This window comes from Spinacia oleracea, chromosome 5 (genome assembly GCF_020520425.1).
Source record: "Spinacia oleracea cultivar Varoflay chromosome 5, BTI_SOV_V1, whole genome shotgun sequence".
NCBI classification, from domain to species: domain Eukaryota; kingdom Viridiplantae; phylum Streptophyta; class Magnoliopsida; order Caryophyllales; family Amaranthaceae; genus Spinacia; species Spinacia oleracea.
In genome coordinates this window covers 86,871,719-86,893,808 of record NC_079491.1, presented here as the reverse complement: position 1 = coordinate 86,893,808, position 22,090 = coordinate 86,871,719, and the positions used below count along the sequence as shown (strand labels likewise).

At 33.4% G+C, this 22,090-nt stretch overlaps 1 protein-coding gene and 1 long non-coding RNA gene across 8 annotated transcripts in view; one reads left to right on the top strand and one right to left on the bottom strand.

Annotated features, from left to right (window-relative positions):
- LOC110800937 (potassium channel AKT2/3) overlaps positions 1–22,090 on the top strand; it is a 30,887-nt gene that overhangs the window by 5,756 nt on the left and 3,041 nt on the right. The window contains exons 1-3 of one of the 3 annotated variants that reach the window (XM_056828393.1): positions 3,210–3,335; positions 14,677–14,895; positions 21,879–22,037. In XM_056828393.1, the coding sequence (XP_056684371.1) occupies positions 14,693–14,895; positions 21,879–22,037 (362 nt within the window). In that variant the 5' untranslated portion in view covers positions 3,210–3,335; positions 14,677–14,692. Of the gene's footprint in view, positions 1–3,209; positions 3,336–14,676; positions 14,896–21,878; positions 22,038–22,090 lie in introns of those variants that run through there. The other 2 variants (XM_022006256.2, XM_056828392.1) reach the window with 2 other exon arrangements.
- Positions 1,342–5,935, bottom strand: LOC110800938 (uncharacterized). Of its 5 annotated transcripts, none has more exons than XR_002536801.2 (5): positions 5,673–5,935; positions 3,873–4,204; positions 3,202–3,789; positions 1,851–1,901; positions 1,342–1,771 (listed from the first exon to the last, which is right to left on the bottom strand). It is a non-coding gene; the product is annotated as an uncharacterized lncRNA (long non-coding RNA). The 5 variants fall into 5 exon arrangements; XR_002536800.2 differs by having other exon boundaries at positions 3,202–3,918; positions 4,069–4,204; positions 5,673–5,934; XR_002536799.2 differs by having other exon boundaries at positions 3,202–3,318; positions 3,523–4,204; positions 5,673–5,933.

The window sequence follows — 22,090 nt, the reverse complement described above, 5'->3', positions numbered from 1 at the left end:
ATTGTTCTCCATGCTTCTTACCTTTATTATAAATTATATTATAACTAAACAACATATAATTTCATACAAGAAGTTGCAAACTAAAGGAATACATACCAAGGGCTACGAGCGTTATTGTTCTGCAACACAAGTTACAAGACGTACTGACATCTCAACAGCAAGATTCCATATCTCATCATCAGAAACAATATTTTGATAGCATGTATCGAGAATCACATCTCCATATCAACCAAGCTCAGCAGTATTAACATTTTTAGAATATATATAAAAGGATTCACCAGAAAACATAATCAATCAAACTCACATCAGAAAAGAGGAAGCAAAAACAAATAGCAGCAAAGATCTTGAATAGATGCAGGCTAATAAACAACTGAAATAGAACAACTCAACATGACTATATTGTATCTGGCTTTTCTATGAATGTTTTTTCTTGCACAAAAACAAGAAACTCAAACCCTCATCCCCTCTCTTCCTTTGTTTTTAATCCATATGTGTCCTCAAAGCCTTGTAATACATATTGAATAGTAAAATTTCTCCTTCTCCTACAATTTGTCCCATTGAATTAAGGAATACATGGCAAAAATATCATTGGTTCTAACTTCTACTCCATAAAATAACACTAAGACCCTGTTCTGTTCACCTTATTTCCACTTCTTTCAGGAAAAATAAGTTCAGATAAGTTCAGTTAAGTTCAGATAAGTTCAGATAAGATATGTTCAGGAAAAATAAGGGTTAGCCAAATACAATTTATAACTATCACTACTAGAAAAAGGACATTTAACGACGAACAATTTTGTCGTTAAAAGCCTCAATTTTTGTCGTTAAAACCTTTAACGACGGTCATGATGTTCGTTGTAACAGGTTCCGTCGTTATTGGCTTTAACGACGATGTTCGTCGTTAATAATTAACGTTGTTTATTAACGACGAATTAATGTTTCCTCGTTAAGCATTAACGACGGATTATCAGTTCGTCGTTAACAATTAACGGCGGATTACTTTTTCGTAGTTAACAAATAACGACGAAATCATAATTCGTCGTTAATTATTGACGACGAAACAATAATCCGTCGTTAATTGTTAACGACGAATTGATATTCCGTCGTTAATGCTTAACGACGAAACATTAATTCGTCGTTAAATACTTATTCACGATGATCAATTAAGAAATAACGACCAGCAAATTCCTTGTAAAATGTCCTTCCCAACGATCAAAATTTTGAATTTTGGCAATAACGACCAACTATTTTGTCGTTAATATTGCAATCATAATACTAAATTTGCCCTTTTCGAAGCACCTACATTTTTTCCCCTGTGAAACAATGTAGAAAACTATAAATCAATTAAAACAAATGAAAATTTCATTACTCAAAAGATTTTTGACAATAGAATTTCAAGTTATGTAAAATCAAAAATCACATCCCCTAGCTTGTCTTCAAATTCTAAAAAAGTTAAAAAGATACGTAATTCTTATTCAATCGAAAAGAACAAATAAAAATCTAACTAATTGAAGTGTTCTCTCTTGGAGTGCCATCCCTTGAAAATCGTTGTAAGAACACTTCTTTAAATGCTTTAAGCTCATCTTCAACTGAACTCATGCGACTCTTAAGTGCATTGTTTTCTTCTTGTACCGTATCCACGTGATTGGTAAGAACATGATTTTGATTCAACTTAGATTGAAGATCCACCCTCTGGTCCTGATATTTCTTTTAATTGTTATTCCTCCTCCAAAACCCAATAACGAGACTTCGACTTAAACACTTTTTGTGCTCCCTATATAAAGAAGAAAAAAAGTTAAAGCATGGGAAAGTAAAAAATAAAACAAAAAAATATATAAATGAAGAAAAAGTACCTGTACATGGGAAAGTGTTGGTTCTTCTTCTGTTGTTTTCTGAATTTCCTCCTACAACATATATAACGATCTCAATTAGTATCATAGGGTGGCTCTAATTAAGGTCAATTAGTATCATACACGGGTGGCTCTAATTAAGGCCAATAGTTAAAGTTCTAATCTTCTAGTTAAGTTTCAAGATCCAACAATATTCTGTTTTGAAAGATTCTATTTTGACAATTTGTAAGAACATAATCTGAACCAGTTCCTTTTCTGCGGAACACAATCCGGTCCTCTCTAGAGAGAAAATTAAAGGACCAACGTAGGAGATGGACAACCTAGGGATCAGCTATTATAAGCATGTTCGAATGAAGTATGCAAAACAAGCAGAACTCAGAATCTAAAAGAACACTATCCTGCATCATAGCACTGATAAAAATCCCGCAATTTTCCCTTAGAAACGTTGTAGCTTCCATAATTAAAATTTTACCCCCTAGAACAAGCGCTCAGATTACAGACACCTGAACATTTAAGTCTATCGGACTCTTCTGAATAAAACTATCTACAACTCATTTTCTCATTCTTATTCCCAAAAGTTAAAAGCTTGATAAACGTTCATTCTCCATCTCGTTAACCCTACTCATTTCTCCCCTACTCTCTAAGTCTCTATGGAACTCATCTTTCTCTCATCCAGCAGAAACTTTTCAAATCTCATTTTACGAAAATCAACGGAACAACAAACTATGAACAAATTCAACTATCAGCCATTACCACCAACAATTGTCCATCATCTACAAGACTATGTTCACTACAAATTCTCACAATGCAGACTACATAAATGTTTTTAAATACTACAATACTGAAAAATATAGAATAAATTTAAATGATGTCACACCAACGATCCATAGTACGAAAAAAGTAAAGAGAAACAGTGAAAATTTAAACACCAAGGTTTCATCAGGTTCAAGATCAATCAGTCAACTGACACCAATGAAAAAGTTTAGGCTCATGAAGAATTACATGTGTTAGATGGTCTATCACAAAATAGTAAGGATTACACAATGATTATATTATCATACTTGCTTTGCAGGGAATTGAAAAATATACTTCTCTGTCGACTTATTCATCTAACAATGATCAATAATGAAACTTGTGTTAATAGAAGATCAAGGTGCAAGATAAGATAAAAGGATAAGAAATTAAGCAATAATACTACGACAGGAAATTATTACCGGCTAGTGTTTTTAGATTTTAATTAGGAGTCTGTGTATTCTTCTATAATAAATAAAATGATAACTGCCTAAGGCTAACACATAATCAGATATATTACAAATGTCAACAAGTTTAAATTAGGATTGTAACTTAAACTTACCTCGGCAGCCTCTTCAATGGATGAAAGGTAGTGATACGAACAACGACTCAATGCATATATCACGAGTGCATGTGAGTTAGGCTACTCATTCGGATTTTGGTTTGTCTCCTGCATCAACTGCATGTCTTCATAAGGTAAGTACTAAATGCCATCCAACTCATAGAAGTAGCCAATAATCAAGTGAAGCTAGAAACAAGATCAAATTCTCAAGAAGCTAAGCTTAACATTCATTCAAGTAAATGTGTCTAACATGATAACCTGCCTAACAACTATATCATTCTAAATCATCAAAACTGTGTATAAGAAGATAAGGCAACTTACTTATGAGCTTAAAAAACCAACAAACTCAGTACAATTGTTATCAAAAGCTTTGTTATCAGGACTCTAAAAGTTTCTGAGTTTGCCTAGCTCAAAAAATACGGGCTAATAATATCGCCTCACTTGACCAGCATCCATACCTAACAGTACAATGTTGATTGCAACTGTATAAAATGGTGCCAAACAACATACTTGCATGCACGAAAACCTGCCAGGCTCTAGTACCCCCCTCACAATCTTTCAGCACCGCAGCCACCTATATAATCACATCTAGAGAAGGAAACTTGATTAAAAGAAACACGTCTTACTGCAAGTTCGTGAATATTTGAAAGTAGTAAGATTAAAAGATTAACCAATCTACAAGCCCCCTGCTGCATGCTGCATACCATTCTGGTAAAGCTGCAACACATTTCGCAATAAAAAACAAGGTTCCACATTATTATGAAGAGGATAAGCAGCCAAATCATCTAGAACCAGAAAACAAAGGTGAACATTAACATGTGTCTGCTTGCAATGTTCTTGTACTCTTTATCAAAACTAAGATCTAACCGATGAGATAAAGTTGTAGATGGTTTAGTAGAATGGAATCTGAATCCAATAATACTCCTCAGCATAAACAAATCAGACTCTGGATAACATATCCATGATAGTTTCACATAACAGCTACAAGTCTTCGGACTATTTCCTAAAAAGGAAAAAGAAAAATGATGTTTGTTAGTCTACAGAGAAACAAATGCTAACTAAATCAATTTGAAAACAAGTGCTTATGATACTACCAAGGAACAAATTACTATGCACTATAAGATCTAATTTGTATCAGTAACTACCATATAAAAGTACTAGTGAGCATATCAAGGTTCTTCCTCTAAATTGTATCAGTGACTCATATCACATAAATATCACAGACAGCATACTAGTGAGAGAAAGAAGTATCATCCAAAGCAAGCAGTAAAACAATAGCAAATGAAGAGAACTTGAAACTCGTTCTACACAAGCATAGGAAAAAGAAAAAAAAAAGAATACCTAGCATATCAAGGTTAAGTTATCAATTGTTGCTCTACTGTTACATGTTGCTAAAGCTTCAAATATCATCCCAATTCTTTCCTTGTAAAAAATATCAAATACAAGAAAAACAGAAGAAATTACTTCAGAGGTTCTCCAATGGATTGAACCAGCTACAATTTCCAGTTCACAATATGACACTTATTCAGATGTAAAGTCATTTTAACCTTTTATCTAATATAAAGCCAAAAGCTTAAATAAGAAACAAACAATGGAAAATGTAAGAATGGAAAAATATGGAGAAATGCAAGCTTTAAAGAGATCAAAAGCTACGCAATGTGCAACTTCTATAGCACAGGAAAACAAATTCAAACTTTTCAATCATGCATTCACACGTCTTCTCTCACCAATCAACGAATCATTATTCAATTTTTTCTTTATTATATTAAAACCTTAAAGGACAATTGAGATGAACTTGTTAACTGAGACTAACAAGCTTTACAGTAAAACTTCAATAACTTTGAGCTTAGTTCATTTGATAAACAAGCTGAATTTTCACGCTCAAGTTTACAACTACAACGAATCATATTCAAGGGGTTTAGTTTGAATTTGTCCACAACTGCAAATCTTCCATAAGCATCATTGGAAAAGGAATTTGGAGGGGAATTTCGGTCCAAATTCGATCAAGCTTTTCAAATTGCAATGCAAAGAAATAAAAATAGTTAATATGAGATTATTTTAAAAAAAGAAATTCGATTCTACCTTTGCATTGAACAGAGAATCCTAATTTCATCCCAGTTAAACGCAGGATTACGACTTTTACAAACTTCTATTGGCATCGTGCACTACACACGATTATAACATGTATTCAAAAACTAATTGTTTCATTCATAAGACCAAAAAGGGGGAAACTTAACAAGAAATCAAAAATCCATAAAGATCAAGCAATATTCAATAATTAACAACACAAAACAATAGAAATTAGATAACCAATTTGATAAAAAATCACCTGTTTTCTCCTTAATTTTAATAAACAAAACAATTTCATACCGCAATAACAACTAAATAAGGATTCGAATTAACTATTAGCTCAATTCATAACAACTAACGCTTGGAATTATTTTATAAACCTAAGAAAATAAAGAACTTACCAGAATACGATTGTTAGGATTCAAGAATTTGACAGGTTGATTTGAACCCCAACTACATCAATCAATTAAATCAAGAGGATAAATCGAGCCATATATTCGATCCCATTAAGAAGTAATATATCACTTGAAATAGAAAATTTATATGAGAATATGAATTTGAGAATCACAATTGGAGGCGAAGGGTTTTAGGTTGGAGGGTTTTAGGTTGGAGGCGGAGGAATGAAATAGAACAAGGGAAATAACGACGGTCAGTGTTTTACTTTTTTATTTTTCCTTATTTTATTTCACCAATTACATGACCTGATCCTTTGGTCGTATTATTGTTGCGCGGGTATACTGTTAACGATTAAATATTTAACTCGTCGTTATTATTTGATCGTTAAATGTACACTTTTTAGTAGTGTAAAATAAGTTTTGATAAGTTCTAATAAGTTCAGATAAGTTCAGATAAGTTCATTTAAGTTCAGATAAGTTCAGATAAGATAAGTTCAGGAAAAATAAGTGGAAATCAGGTGAATATAGAACGCAGCCTAATGATGAATAATTCATATATGATATAAACATAAGTGAAGTCTCAAATATTTTAGCTAATATTACAACAAAGTGTACATCAAATTCAAACTTAAATCATAAATTGATTTTCCTACAATTTGCATAGGAATGATAGATCAACTCTCATTTTTGTTACATCAACCGTTACAAGTTGAATAAATATAATCAACTTGTTCTAACATGTGATTTTTCCAAGACGCCCCTGATCAATTGGAACCATTTTTCCTTTCCATAAGTTTACCATGTTAAATTGTTAATTCTTGATAGCTACAAAAAAAATTGAAATTAAATAAAAGAAAATCTACAAACCTTGTGCTGATGCATTAGCGCCAAGAAGGGGTAAAGCAATCTACAAAAGGTTCATACAAAATTAACATATACTGAGCCATACACATTTTTTAAAAAGAAAAATAAAGAAATTGCATACAAATGCAGTGCACTTGTTGTGTATCACTGGAAGAAACGATAGATCAACTCTCCATTTCTCTAGTACAAACCCCAACACTAATACAATATATAGAAAGTTAGGGTCCAACAAACTAATCTAAGAAAGAGATGTTGCGATTAAAGCGAAAATTAGAACAAACTTATCTGATTCGATGAACTGAACGAAGAACAATTGTTGCGTCGTGGACACCCACTGTCCTAAAAGACGATTCCGCGCTACCTCCCGGTGCAGTAGAACAGAATGCGGTCGCCCTCCAGGATTAGCGCAACTCCGACGTTGTGTGCACTCACAAAGCCGGATGGAGTCAGAACGTATGCCCAAAACCGAGAGCAATTTTGTGTGAGAGTAAGAATGTGTTTTCGTATTTTGTGTGTATGATTTTCTGTGAGAAGGGAACTGAAACTCTGATTTAAATAATTAGAAGGAAAGCATTGCAACAGACAAAAACGGCTGAGGGAATGAATGTTGCAACAGCAAAAAACGGTCAGAGACATTGAATGTAGTAACGGACGTAATTAATGGTAATTAATCCAACGGTTACGTAATCAATACAGATTCCCGTAACAATGACTTAAGCAAAACGGTCCAGTTACCAAAAAGAATAGGGTTGACCCACAAAACCCACCCCACGCCCGCGAACCGCATTCCCAAGTACCAAGTACCAAGTACCAAGTACCAAGTACCAAGGCCCAAGGCCCAAGGCCCACGGCCCGCGGCCCGCGCCCGGCCCGGCGCGCGCGCGCGTGTGTGTGATGTGTCCACCCATACCATTCTCACACTTTCTTAAACAAGAGTTACACTCATTCCCCAATTAATAAACAAGAGGAATATGAAGAGTTTTTCCAATGTGGGACTCTTGAATTTTCACTCACCCTTTTTTCCTTTGTGTTTCCCAATGAGAATTTCCAACAATCCCCCACAGGTTCGAATATGCGGAAAAGAAAGAAAAGAAAGGAGAAGGATATTGGTTTTGGGCAAACAAAACAATTGAATAGGTGTCAATGTCTTTCGACTTGAATTAACACTTAGTGACATTTAAGCTATGATCTCTTTCCTACCAAGTGACTTTCGTATTGAACTTGATAGGGAGATAGAAACCCGTCACTTAAAGCACGCAACTGAATATGTATGACATTCTGACTCCGCGAATAAAGTGACGCCTTATACTGGCCATACGTCCGACCTGGATATGCTCATAGGTGCTCTAGAGAATAGCCCATATCGCAATTCTCATAGGAAGCGGCCACACTTCCACACCTACGTAGGTGAATCCCATCAAGTGTGAGCTACATTCACACCACCAAACATATGGTATGGGTTCATTAAGAGCCGTATGCTCAACCTCTTTCCTATTGTAGCAAGCACATTATAACATCTAGGGGATGGACAAAAAATAAAATTTTGTGCTTCCGAATTATAACAATAATGTCGTCCTTTGAACTCTGAGAGTAGGAGTTCATTATTTTACAATTCATTCAACGGGCTTCAGGCCCATCCCTTCCGATGTTTCCAAAACTAGTTTTCTACATAGGCCTTTCGTTAACGGATCCGCAATGTTCATTTCAGACTTTACATAGTCTAGTGATATCACCCCACTTGACAACAATTCTTTGATGGCCTTGTGCCTCAAACGAATGTGCCTTTTCTTCCCATTGTAGGCATGGTTGTTTGCCACAGCAATAGCCGCTTGCGAATCACAATGAAGTGCAACTGAAGGAGCTGGCTTCCCCCACAGCGGAATATCTGCAAGCACATTTCTCAACCATTCTGCCTCATGACCTGCCAATTCAAGAGCAATAAACTCAGATTCCATAGTAGACATAGCAGTACAAGATTGTTTACAAGATTTCCAAGACACAGCTCCACCCCCTAGGGTGAAAACATAACCACTGGTAGAGTTAATTTCATCATTGCCAGAAACCCAGTTAGCATCACAATAGCCTTCCAAAACTCCTGGAAACTTGGAGTAGTGCAAACTCCAATCCATGGTACCCTTAAGGTACCTGAGCAATCTCTTCAAAGCATCCCAATGTTCATGACTTGGGTTATGAGTATACCTGCTTAATCTACTCACAGAATAAGCAATGTCAGGTCTAGTGTAGTTCATCAGAAACATAACACTACCAATAATCTTAGCATATTCAGATTGGCTAACAGGATCACCATTATTTTTCCTTAAGTGGATGCTTGGATCATAGGGAGTCCTAACTGGATCGACGTCAAAAGAGTTAAATTTTTTAAGTAACTTTTCAACATAGTGAGCTTGGCTAAGACAAATGCCATTTGGAGTTCTCTTGATTTTCACTCCTAAAATCACATCTGCCTCACCCATATCTTTCATTTCAAACTTAGAACTTAGAAAACTTTTTGTCTCATTTACTCGATCCAAATTAGTCCCAAAAATTAACATATCATCCACATAAAGACAAATAATCACACAACCATCAGAATCATGCTTAGAGTAAACACAAGAATCACCTTCATTTACATGGAACCCATTACCTGTCATAGTCTTGTCAAATTTGTCATGCCATTGCTTTGGAGCTTGCTTAAGCCCATACAAGGACTTGACTAATTTACAAACCTTATTCTCTTGACCAGGAACAACAAACCCTTCCGGTTGAACCATGTAAATTTCCTCATCCAAATCACCATTTAAGAATGCAGTTTTAACATCCATTTGATGCACAACAAGATCATGAATGCAAGCAAGAGCAATCAAAGTTCTAATAGTAGCAATTTTAGTGACAGGAGAATAAGTATCAAAATAATCAATACCATGCCTTTGGGTGAATCCCCTTACCACAATTCTAGCCTTATACTTGTCAATGGATCCAGTGGATTTCAATTTTTTCCTAAAGATCCATTTACAAGTAATGGGCTTGCAACCCCTAGGCAGATCAACCAACTCCCAAGTATTGTTACTTAGGATTGACTGAAGTTCACTATCTATTGCCTCTTTCCAAAACACTGCATCAACAGATTTCATAGCCTCTTCATAGGTCCTAGGATCATCTTCCAAAATAAAGACATAAACAAAGTCATCATCAATCAAGTAAGGTTCAGTTAAGAAAGCAGTAATAAAATCATCACCATAACTGGTTTCCTTTCTTGCCCTCTTGCTCCTCCTTGGCTCCAATTCAGAATTCACATCAGAGGTGGGAGGAGCAACAACAGGCATACTAGAAGAAGTGCTAGAAGAAGGCACATCATTGATACAAGATATTTTCAAAGGAAATACTGTTTCAAAAAACTCGGCATCTCTTGCCTCAATGATGTTACCACCTGCATAAGAATTGTTAGCACCTTTAACAAGAAAACGATATGCAGCACTTTGGTAAGCATAACCAATAAAAATACAATCAACCGTTTTAGGACCAATCTTGTCCCTTTTGAAGCTGGGTATAGCCACCTTTGCTAGACACCCCCACACTTTCAAATAACTTAGGTTAGGTGCACGACCCTTCCATATTTCGTATGGAGTCTTGTCTAGCTTCTTGTGAGGTACCCTGTTTAAAACATGACAAGCAGATAATATAGCTTCCCCCCACATGTTATCAGAAAACCCAGAACTAATAAGCATAGAATTCATCATGTTCTTCAATGTTCTGTTCTTCCTTTCAGCAATCCCGTTCTGCTCGGGTGTGTAGGGAGCCGTTGTCTCATGAATGATCCCATTCTGCTCACAAAATGCCTTAAGAGTGTTAGGGTCATATTCACCACCCCTATCACTCCTAAGTCTCTTGATCTTCCTATCAAGTTGGTTCTCCACTTCGGCCTTGTATTTGAGGAACATTTCCTCAGCCTCATCTTTTGACCTGAGAAGATAAACCATGGTGAATCTTGAGCAGTCATCAACAAAAGTAATATAATACCTTTTACCACCCCTGCTCTCATAATTTTTAAAATCCCCCAAGTCACTATGAACAAGCTCTAGTACTTTAGTTTGTCTATCTATTGATTTAAATGGCTTCTTTGCAAACTTGGCCTCAACACATACTTCACATTTTGCAAAATCAGTTTTAGAAAAACTGGGAATCAAGTTAAGTTGTTTAAGCCTTTTAATTGAAGCAATGTTAAGATGACCCAACCTTGCATGCCATAAATCAATAGACTCAGCAATATAAACAGAAGAAGTACTAGCATTCTTATTCATAATTTCAAGTTTGACATCAAGAGTAAATAAACCCCCATTACAGAAACCCTTTCCCACAAACTCCCCATTATGAGTAATAACAAGCCTATCAGAATCAAATGAAAGCTTCAATCCAGCCTTCATTAGCAAGCTACCAGAAATCAGGTTCCTACGCATTTCTGGAACATGCAACACATTGGTAAGAGTAATAAGTTTTCCAGAGGTAAGAGTGAGAACGATCTTCCCTTTGCCTTGAACAGTTGCAGAAGCTGAATTACCCATGAAGACATTTTCACCATCAGTTTTTTCGTAGGTAGTGAACATGTCTTTGTTGGTGCAGATATGTCTCGTTGCTCCAGTATCAACGATCCATTCAGCAACATTACCTGTCAAGTTAGCTTCTGAAACAACCGCAACAAAATGGTTAGGATTAGAAACTTCATTAGCTTCAGCAAGGTTGGCTTGGTTCTGATCCGACTTCTTCTTGGATCTGCAATCTACAGACTTGTGACCAGTTTTCCCACATTCAAAACACTTGCCCTTGAACTTATACTTCATTGGTTTCCCTTGAGGCTTGAAAGGATTTCCTTTTCCCTTAAACTTTTCAGAATATGCATGAGGCTTAGGTTCTACAAGGTTAGCCTTAGCAGACCCGGAAAACACAGATTGACCCTTATCCTTAATACGATTTTCCTCCTCAATTTTCAGGTGACCTACAAGCTCCTCTAAGGTAAGGTCCTTTTTCTTATGCATTAACTGATTACGAAAATCTTTCCAAGAGGGTGGGAGTTTCTCAATTAAAACTATAGCAAGGGTAATATCACAAATACTCAAACCCTCGGCAGCCATAGCAATGCAAATATTTTCATAAGCATGAATCTGATCAATAATTGGTTTATCATCTTGGACTTGAAAAGCTAACCACTTACTGACACAATAACGCTTAGTACCAGCATCATCAGTTCCATATTTCTTTTCTAATGCATCCCAAATATCCCTAGCATGATTAAACCCCATATAGATATCAAGCAAAGTATTCGACATATGATGCAGCAACATGCCCTTACATGTCCTATCATCTTTAGCAAATTTCAACTCAAAAGCATGCAATTCAGTTTCATCATCAGGTTCGACAACGTCATCAAGCACATAAGCAATCTCAATTTGTTCTAAATAGAATCGCATCCTAACAGCCCAACGTTTATAATTCTTGCCATCAAGAGGTTCTAACTTAGACATATCAGGAATCATGAATTTGGAAGTCAAAGCCATAATAATCGTCTTTTAGATTGTTGCGATTAAAGCGAAAATTAGAACAAACTTATCTGATTCGGTGAACTGAACGAAGAACAATTGTTGCGTCGTGGACACCCACTGTTGGATTAATTACCATTAATTACGTCCGTTACTCACCCTTGAATTTTCCAATGTGGGACTCTTGAATTTTCACTCACCCTTTTTTCCTTTGTGTTTCCCAATGAGAATTTCCAACAAGAGATACTTAGTAAGATACCCAACATAAGTGGGGAAAGAAAAACATGAAAATTCATTTTTAGATATCCTGAATAGAGAGCCTTAAGTGATTTGTTATGCCTCTTTGTTTTTGTTAGATAAGTGGAAAAAGCCTTAGTCCGCACATGTTACTAACATGCAATGGACAGAATGTAATGCAACTTATTCTGAAAAGACAAATCGATTATTTCTACATCCTACTCAGCATTAGAGTTTCATTTCCTCCATCAAATTAATAGATTGCAAAGATAATTATTTGTAGATTGATTCAGAGAAGAACATACCCAGTCACTTGTGCCACGAGCCATTCTTATTCCCTACTCCATCCCAGTATAAACACCATCAACGGTCCCTGCAGATTATAAAAAGGACAACGGTCAAGTTTTGAAACAATTAACATTTATGTAATGTTTGTAGTTTGTAGTTTGTATTGTAGAAGAAAAGTTAGTACATCTGTTTGAGCTGCTAACATATATACAAGTTTGTTAAATTTAAGGACAAATTTTTAGGATATTAGCAGTAGATGAGTAAAATTGATTTACTATTTCCAAAATAACATATGTTAAGCTGCCAATTTATCAAAGAGTCTAGTTGGGCCGGCATTTTCCAAGACACGATAAAACAAATTGCACTCTGGAATAACCATAGAGATCTCTCCAAATTTTTCAAATCATCAATGTTTAAAATTGTTGCTATTAGCTCTACTTTTCTATTCTTTTGGTTTAATTTACGAAAATCATACACAATTTTAAGGCATTACAGTGTGCCCTAGAATTTAAGCAACAAAAACAAAACAATAAGCTTACAGTGTACTCAACATCCTTAGTTGAAATAATTCTTGCGAAGGCAAAAAAAATTGGTTAATTAGCAGATACCAATTGTTTTACAAAACAAAGAATATGCAATTATAGGATACTTATCAAACAATGTACAAAAGAAAAAGTATTAAACATCTTAATTCCAAAAGGTTATTGATCGAAATTTAACCCGTACCATAGTTAAGTTGATATGAACATGATTTAATTGATTCCCTATACCCCAATAAAAAAAACCTCATTTTATTCAAAATCATTGTAGAAACAAATTAATTGACAGGAAAAATAGAACTTTATTTTTCTGCAAATTAAAGAGAAAGGGAGTTTCATACCCGTATGAGAGAAGCTTGAGACAGTGGCGGATTCAGGATTTGAGAAATAGGGGTACGAATAAAAATTCTTATAGTCTACCAACGGGAAAAAAAAATCCAAGGGTCTACTTACGGAATTAAAAAAGGGGTCAAAATTACATTCGTTGTAATATTTTAGTCCAAATAATTAAAATCTAAACCCACCATTCACTTCATTTATATTATCAACGATTTACTAGTCTTTCGGTATATTCGATAAACAATAGAACAATTAGAAAAATAAAGGGAGTAGTGAACTGTGTATATATAAACCATTAATGTATATAAAAACCATTATGAAATTGAAATCATATTAAATTTCAATAAAATTGAAAATCACAAAAAATGATATATATCTATGTAATTGAAATTAAACAAGTGAAAAAGAAACTCACAAATGATATAGTTAAAATCATTAAAGAGTACCAATTGACTGTTGGTTCAGTGGTGATTGAGGCTGAACTTGGTAGGGAGGACCTGTGTTCGATCCCCCGCAACAACAATTGGGAGGGGAATGGAACCTATCCACTCAGAACTCGCCCCGAATCCGGATTAGCCCTAAGGGTGAACCGGATGGTACACCAAAAAAAAAAAAATCATTAAAGAGTTGAAAAAAGGGGACACTAAAATCAATAAATGTTAAACGGTGGAAAAACTATTAAGTTCTAAACAATGAGAAAGTGAAACATTAATGAGCTAAATAAATGGGAAAAAAAGTGGTGAAAATAAGAGTTAATAGGAATCATACCATGCATCTCTTTGCTCCAACACAAAGAGGCTTAACACTCGACCAACTAAGACAAACTCATTTTTTGATACATAATAGGAAATTTTAAATATATACAAAAAACTTGTTACTACTCTATATTTTTCCGCGGATCTAGGAAATGGGTTATGGGGGGTAACCGTACCCCTTGTACCCCTAAATCCGCCACTGGCTTGAGATATCCAGGCACCTTCGAGGCTGCGATTGCGAATTCAGCAAATGGCTTAAAAAAACAAAACAAATAAAAACCAGAATTCATAAAAGCACATTGGTCGTTGGGTATAGAGATGAAAATTAATTATTTAACTGTCATTACGGAGTAGTTAACAATCTAACATTACCGGCCAGTTTTCGTTCTTAATTATTTCGGTTCCAATTCCATTTCTCAATTTTTAGTATACTATAATTCATAAATGATGAATGCAGATGTTGGGAGACGGTGATGGTTGGGTTAGTAGCATACTCAGCATGGGTTTACCCGTTTGAAGTTGCATTTATGAAATCATACCCAAAAAGAGAGCTTTTTATTGCTGACAACATCGCCAACGTCTTTTTCGCCATTGATATTATTTTGACATTCTTTGTTGCCTATTTTGATTCTAGAACTCAACTTCTTGTTTATAACTCCAAAAAGATTGCTAAAAGGTTAGTCTCCTTTTGCCTTTTAACTAAGTTCAATTTGCTATGTTGCTTAACAGTTAATGTTTTGTTATGTTCCGTTAAATTTCACTGCCTTCACGCACTTAGATTCCGGTGAATTCTTAGTTTCTTACCAATTTTAAATTCTTATTGTAAAGTAAATGAACATTTTTCAAAAATTTCTAATTAAGACAGGATGAATATTTTATACTGTAGATAGTTTCATCAATCCGATAGGTGTTAATCCAAGAAGATCTAGCTCGGAAATTATAAGTTGAAGCTAATATGGAGTAATGGTATATTAATAACATTGACAATTGTTTCTAATCCAAAATGTAAAGACCTTCTTTTGTCGATCACAAATAATAAGTGAATTGTAAAAAAAAACAAATAATAACTGGTAGGTGGAGCGTTTTTTGGTTTTCAATTGGTACATAGCATACATGATTTATAAACTTTTATATAAGGCGGTTTTACACAAAAGATCCAATTGGTGTCATATAAATTAAGTAATGAAATCAATTAGTTATAACTAATTAGTTAAACAATGAAACTAATTAGTTACGCACTGAAACTAATTTACATAAATCATTTAAATATTAATGAAAAAAATAAACCAAACGGTGGTAAAATAAGAAAATGCTACGTTAAGATGTGTCTTATATAATAGAGATCATGATATTGCTTTGAAAAAGACATACTTTACCTCCTAGTTAAGCTTCTAAGAGGATCACCATTGGTAAGTTTCTACTAGTTCGAGTTCAAAAACCTTCCATGAGCACTTTTATTTCTCCAATGGTGAGTTATAATTTAATTTTTTTTTTTTTGGGATTTACTTTGAAATTCAAATTCCATTGGTGAGACTCTAAAAAAAATATTCACTTACGGAGTATCATTTATTAGGGTGAAGATAAATGCCGTAAGTTGCGACAAATAACATGTGTCGCAATCCTGCGCGTCACTCTTTCAATGGTACTACAAGGGGTCACGTAGACCGCGATTCATCAAATTATTTTTACTATCAATATCATATTTTTACTATGAAAATATTAAAATAAGGTAATCCATAAAAAAAGAAGGAAATAATTTTTATAATGGTTATAGTAAATATATATTTCCATTTATTTTGTAAATTATAAATTAAAAAATAAAATTACAATCTAATGATATATTTTTATGTAATTTAAAAAAATAGTTGAGACCTTTATCACTTTGTCATTTATTATTTCTCAAACTTTTTTTTAAAAAAAAACAAACTTTTCTTTTATTAAGAAAAAACCTTTTAAGCAACACTGAACACTCTCACTTTAAGATTCTATTTGAGCCGCATTGGAGATTATCTAAAAATGTTATACTTTTGATCTATATTTATATGGTTCACAAAAAATGGAGAATTTTTTAAATTGTTTTTATAATTGACTTATTTTTAGGTGGACCCAAACCAATAAGTTTCTCTAGCACCCTTTTTACATTCATATGGACCTTTATTGTACTTATAGTGACTATAATAAAGTAAACACTAAATTTTTAGATATAGTAACCATTTTTTGAATCAAAGTACCTTTTGTTTTTAAAGGTGAATTTTGATTTAAAATCACATTACTCAAGCACAACATGTACCAACGACGTACACCATTTGATATTTTTTCATTAATAATGATAATAAACATGCCAAAATAAACTAGGTTCAAGTTTTTGACTTGTTTTTAGACATGGTCTATAATAAATTTAATATGAACTATGTCCATTTAAGAATTAATATTAATGATTGAAACAGAGCCTGAATTGTTATAGTTAAACTCTCATTGCACTTATTAACTAGTGTGTGCCCCGGACGATGCCCCGATCGCTACATTGAATATAAAGTTAAAATTTTAGATTTTTCTTGAGCTCAAATGCTCAATATTTACGAAATGCATGTATACCATAAAGTGAAAACATCAATTAATAAAGTTTGTCAACTACACAGACAAACTATGTCATTTATCATGCCAAGTAATTTTTCAATTAGATCATCTTATAATTTGTATAATTTATTTTCTAGTGGAACTAAGTGCTTCAAATTAATAACACAAAATTAGATATAAGCATCCATGCAAGCTATTTATATAGTTGATGATTATGAGATTCATGACATCATGTTTCTTCATATTTTTCCTAATTCTTTATTTTTATTTTTTTTACAAATATTCCATAGAAAATAAAAATTAAATAAAAATTTAGTTGGTTTAGACTTCATGTTAACATTTATTTATAAATTAATATGAAGAAATAAACCACAAATGGTGGTTAGTTAATATGGTAATGAGAATTATCATTCAAACATGAGGTCTAAAGTTCGAACCTCATTGTATTGATTTTTGGTTATCCATCACATGACATACCACTTGGTGAGTGAATGATGTGGCGCAAAGGAAAGAGTACTACGTGACACATAGACGTTTTCCACAACGCCTTTTAATATATTAGTATAGATAATTGTGATTTATGTTATAACTAGTATAATACTCGTGCGATGCACGATATAATCATCTAAATATAAATTTGTATGAAATCTGGTAGACAATATCATCAAAATAGTACTTATGGATATTTTCCAAATTAAAACTAACCAAATTAAAACTAAGGATGGATAAATTTGTTGTTGCTCATTCAATTTCTTATTTATTAAAACAAATAAGGGTAGATATATACAAAAATAAATTATTCCCACTTGTGTCAAGCATAAAATTATTTCGTTTACCCTTTACTAATTGGATAGTAATACCTACTTAATACTCGCACGGTCACCCCATCAACCTCATTACCTGATCACTTAGCACCTACACACACCACTTACTTTATTCATTTAGAGATGACTTGAGGCGGAGTTGGCTCTGCAGACACGTATCCACCAACAATTCTCTTCCCCATCTTCTCCATCAACAATAGGAACGATAGCCACCACTCCCGATCCACGTCTCGGGAGGTACAAAATAAATTTCATCCCCAATCATCACCCCCCCCGGTATACCCACACCCGCCTCAAACCCATCCTTAGGTTCAACTCTTTTTTTATAAGAGTTTTTTTAAAATATATATATAATCAATTAGATGAAGATTAACGACGCAGACAGGTCCAATCTAAAATCCACCATCGCCCCGTCGTCACATGTGACGAATTCATTTTTTAACCCCGTCACCCACCAAACTTTCTTCAACCCCGCCCCACTTGGGAAGGATGCACGGGGGGATCTCCCAAAAAACCACTGACATCCCCATATTTGATAAATAATCCACTTTTCCTTTCAACTAACTTATAAATATATTGACATAAGTTTATTATGAAGTATTAAAATTGATTGTTTTAGCTATAATATTGATGAAAATATAAAAAAGTGACATACATAATTAGGAGGTGAGTGTTCTCAAATCCAATCGATTCAAACTCGCCCCATTCGATGCACGATTTATGATATGAATATTAAATTTGCATAGCTAAACTATAACTATAGACAATTATCATCGAAATAAAGCTTATAGATAATTTTCTTCTTAAACTAATGATTGCTCGGTATGTTACTGCTCATTCCATGTCTTATTTATTTAACAAATTCAAAATAATAAAATAAGGGCACGTAGATAGATTTACGTTCTTCCTCTTTCATAACAAACCATGTCAAACATAAATTTATTCGCATCCATTCTTTACTTCGATAGTCATACCCACTTAATTCATAAATCATCTAAATCATTACCCGATCATTTAACACCTACCCCACCATATATTTTATTCAGCTAGAGATATCTTCGAAGCGGGGTGATGCTGGTCCCTCAACACAACCTGAAATTCTCATTCACATGCCCGTCACCACGATAGGTGTCATACTCATCCCAGTCCTAATTCCCGCCTCGTAAGCAAAAAATAAAATTAACCCCGCTTCATCCCCGTCCGTGTATCTACACCCGCCTCAAACCAAGCCCTGGACGGCTTGACCCGACATTATTTTTTGATAAGAGAGCTTTGAATTTTAAAACTCTAAGAGTATTAGACAATTTGGTTGTCTGGTTACATTATACTTTAGACACAAATAAACTTATAGATATTTTCCTAATTAATTAAAATTAATGATGGATAAATTTTTTATTCACTATTCGGTGTCTTATTTATTTAAAAAAAGAACCAAATAAGGGTACATAGACAAAATTATTTTCCTCCATATTCATCACACGTGTCAAACCTACCCCTAGACGACTGAACCCGACATTATTTTTTGGTAGGAGAGTTTATTTTAAAACTCTATTCTAGAGTATTTGACAATATTGTTGTCTGATTACATTATAATTTGGACACATATAGCTTATGGACATTCTCCTAATTAAAACTAATGATGGATAAATTTTTATTGCCCATTTGGTCTTACTTATTAAAAAATAAAAACAAATAAAGGTACATAGAACAAATTATTTTCATCCCCACTCATCACATGTGTCAAACCTAGCCCTAAACGGCTGAACTCAACATTATGTTTTGGTAAGAGAGTTTTGAATTTTAAAACTCAAATCTCAATTTAGTTATCTGGTTACACTATACTTTGGACACAACCTTATAGATATTCTCTTAATTAAAAATAATGATGAAATTTTTTTCTATTTCCCCATTCGGTATCTTGTTTATCATAAAAATAAAGTCAAATAAAGGTACATAAACAAAGTTATTTTCATCTTTATTCATCACATGTGTCAATCATAGTGTTATTCCCATCCATCCTTTACTTTGATGGTCACATGTGTCAATCATAGTGTTATTCTCATCCATCTTTACTTTGATAGTCATATTTATATCATTATCCGAGCACTTAACAACTACTCCACTATTTTATTTATTCAGCTACTCATGACTTTGAAGCTGGTCGGAGTCTCCACACTCGTACTCGTCCAAAATTCTTATCTCTATTCCCGTCACCCACGATGGGAAAAGTACTCACCCCTCCCAATCTCCTTCTAACGGGTTAAAAGTAAAACTCATCCCCAATCTATCACCTACACGTGTATCCACACTTGCCTCAAACCCACTCCATAACTCAATTTTTTTTGGTAAGAGAGTTTTGATTTTTAAAATTCTACTACTGAGTCTTCTTCAATTGCAGCATCTTATTAGAATAATTGATTAAATAAACAAAACATTATAATATATACTCTCTCCGTCCGGATTTAATTGTTGTAATAGTATATTCACGGAGTTTTATGCGATAAGTTATTGTAAGATTATATTATATAATCTAATAGGAAAATAGGTATGATGGGATATAGTGAATATTTTTTATATAGAATAAAGTATAAGATAGGGAGTTAGAGAGAGAGACATTTTTATATAGAACAATTTCTTTTTTCAATAAGCATCTTTTACAAAACCTTGATAAATACTACTTTGAATATTAAAGCAAAGATAAATATTCGTTATACATATCCACGGTCAATATAAGACACATATTTTAAATAAAAATTGACAATATATACATACAGTTAGTCATTTTATTAAATTTTTATTATGATATGGGTATTAAAGTATTATGTAAATATTTAGACAAATCCAACAAAATGATACGGATTACATGACTACGTTCATCATCTATATTAAAATTCACCAAATAACATTAAAATTACAGAGATGTGTGAATTTAGTAGTTAGTGTAAAAACAAAAGAGTTGCAAAATTTTAAAAATTGAGGAGTTACATAGTAGAGTAGTAGATAGATAAGGTTACGCAAGTTTTTCTCGTGTTTAAGGAAGTTACAATACTCCGTACTTTCTTTTTTAAAGTAATAAAATATTACTTATAATTATCAAATTTAGTTGTTAAAATATTATATAGTATTATAGTAATCTTTTTTATACTATATTCATACTTCGTTGTTTTTCTAATTTATTTGTATTCTAATTATGTAAGTACAAATCGGTAGATTACATTAATTATTTTTTGTAAATATCCTATTACGTAATCCGTAAAATGGATTAATTTTTTTAATAAAACATAAGCATATATTGTTATATTTGTTACCAAAATATAAAAACAGATTTTATATAGTATTCCTCATGTATAGAATGATATCTTTTTTTTAGGAAAATAGAATCAAATCTTTATTGGGTAAAAAGGTAACAAAATAATTTACAATCAATTATTTTATTTTTTTAATTTTTTTATATCTAAAAGAGAGGCCAATCAATGAGTGACATTTGTCATCACCACATTGATTTCCTCTCTTTTAGTATAATATATAGATAGATGATCGGGTTTTCATCAATTCCAAAATCGAAACTTAGGTTTCATTTGTAATTTTTTGTAAATACTCACTACAAAAATTTGTATTTTTATTGACAACCTAATAACGACGGGTTAAAAATTCCGTCGCAAAAGCCGACTACGGGAACAACCGTCGCAAATATATTTTACGACGGTTAACGACGAGATTTTCCATTTACGACGGCCTCCTTTTATGAGGGATTCGCGACAGAAAATCCCGTCATTAATCAATGATTATTGGCCTTTAGCGACGGGATTTCCCGTCCTTAATAGTACAATTTCTTATAGTGACTTTAAGTTAGAGCTATTTTCAAAAATCAAACATAATTCACATTATTAATTAAGCTCATATTGAATCAACATGTATTCTTAGTTGATTATTTGATGTTGTTTTCTTAGTCCACCCACTTTGGTGAAATAGACAAAATAAAGCATGTAAAGAGTGGAGTAATTAAGGATTAGCGAGAGACAAGGTCCACTGAAATTGTTACGTGCTCGAACAAACTTCTCATAACTAAAAGCATATACAACTGTCAACTGTACCTTATCAAGTTATCTTTTCTTACACTTGTTAGTTGTGGAATGAAGTATTTTAATTTAATTTAATTTTTGTAAAAAATCACGACGAAGTATAAAGTAATGTAACACTAAAAAAAATGTGGTAGTAGAATAAATGAGGACTAAAGAAAAAGTAAAAATGAGTGCAGGTATATATCAACATGGTTGATAATGGATGTGGCATCAACAATACCATATGAAGCATTAGGTTTGATGTTTACTGGGAAATACAAAGTCGGACTTTCTTATTCACTTTTAGGATTGTTTCGTTTCTGGCGACTCCGACGAGTCAAACAATTCTTCACAAGGTAATCTCACTGATGACTTTAATGTTACCCAGTCCCAGGCAAATGCTTTAATA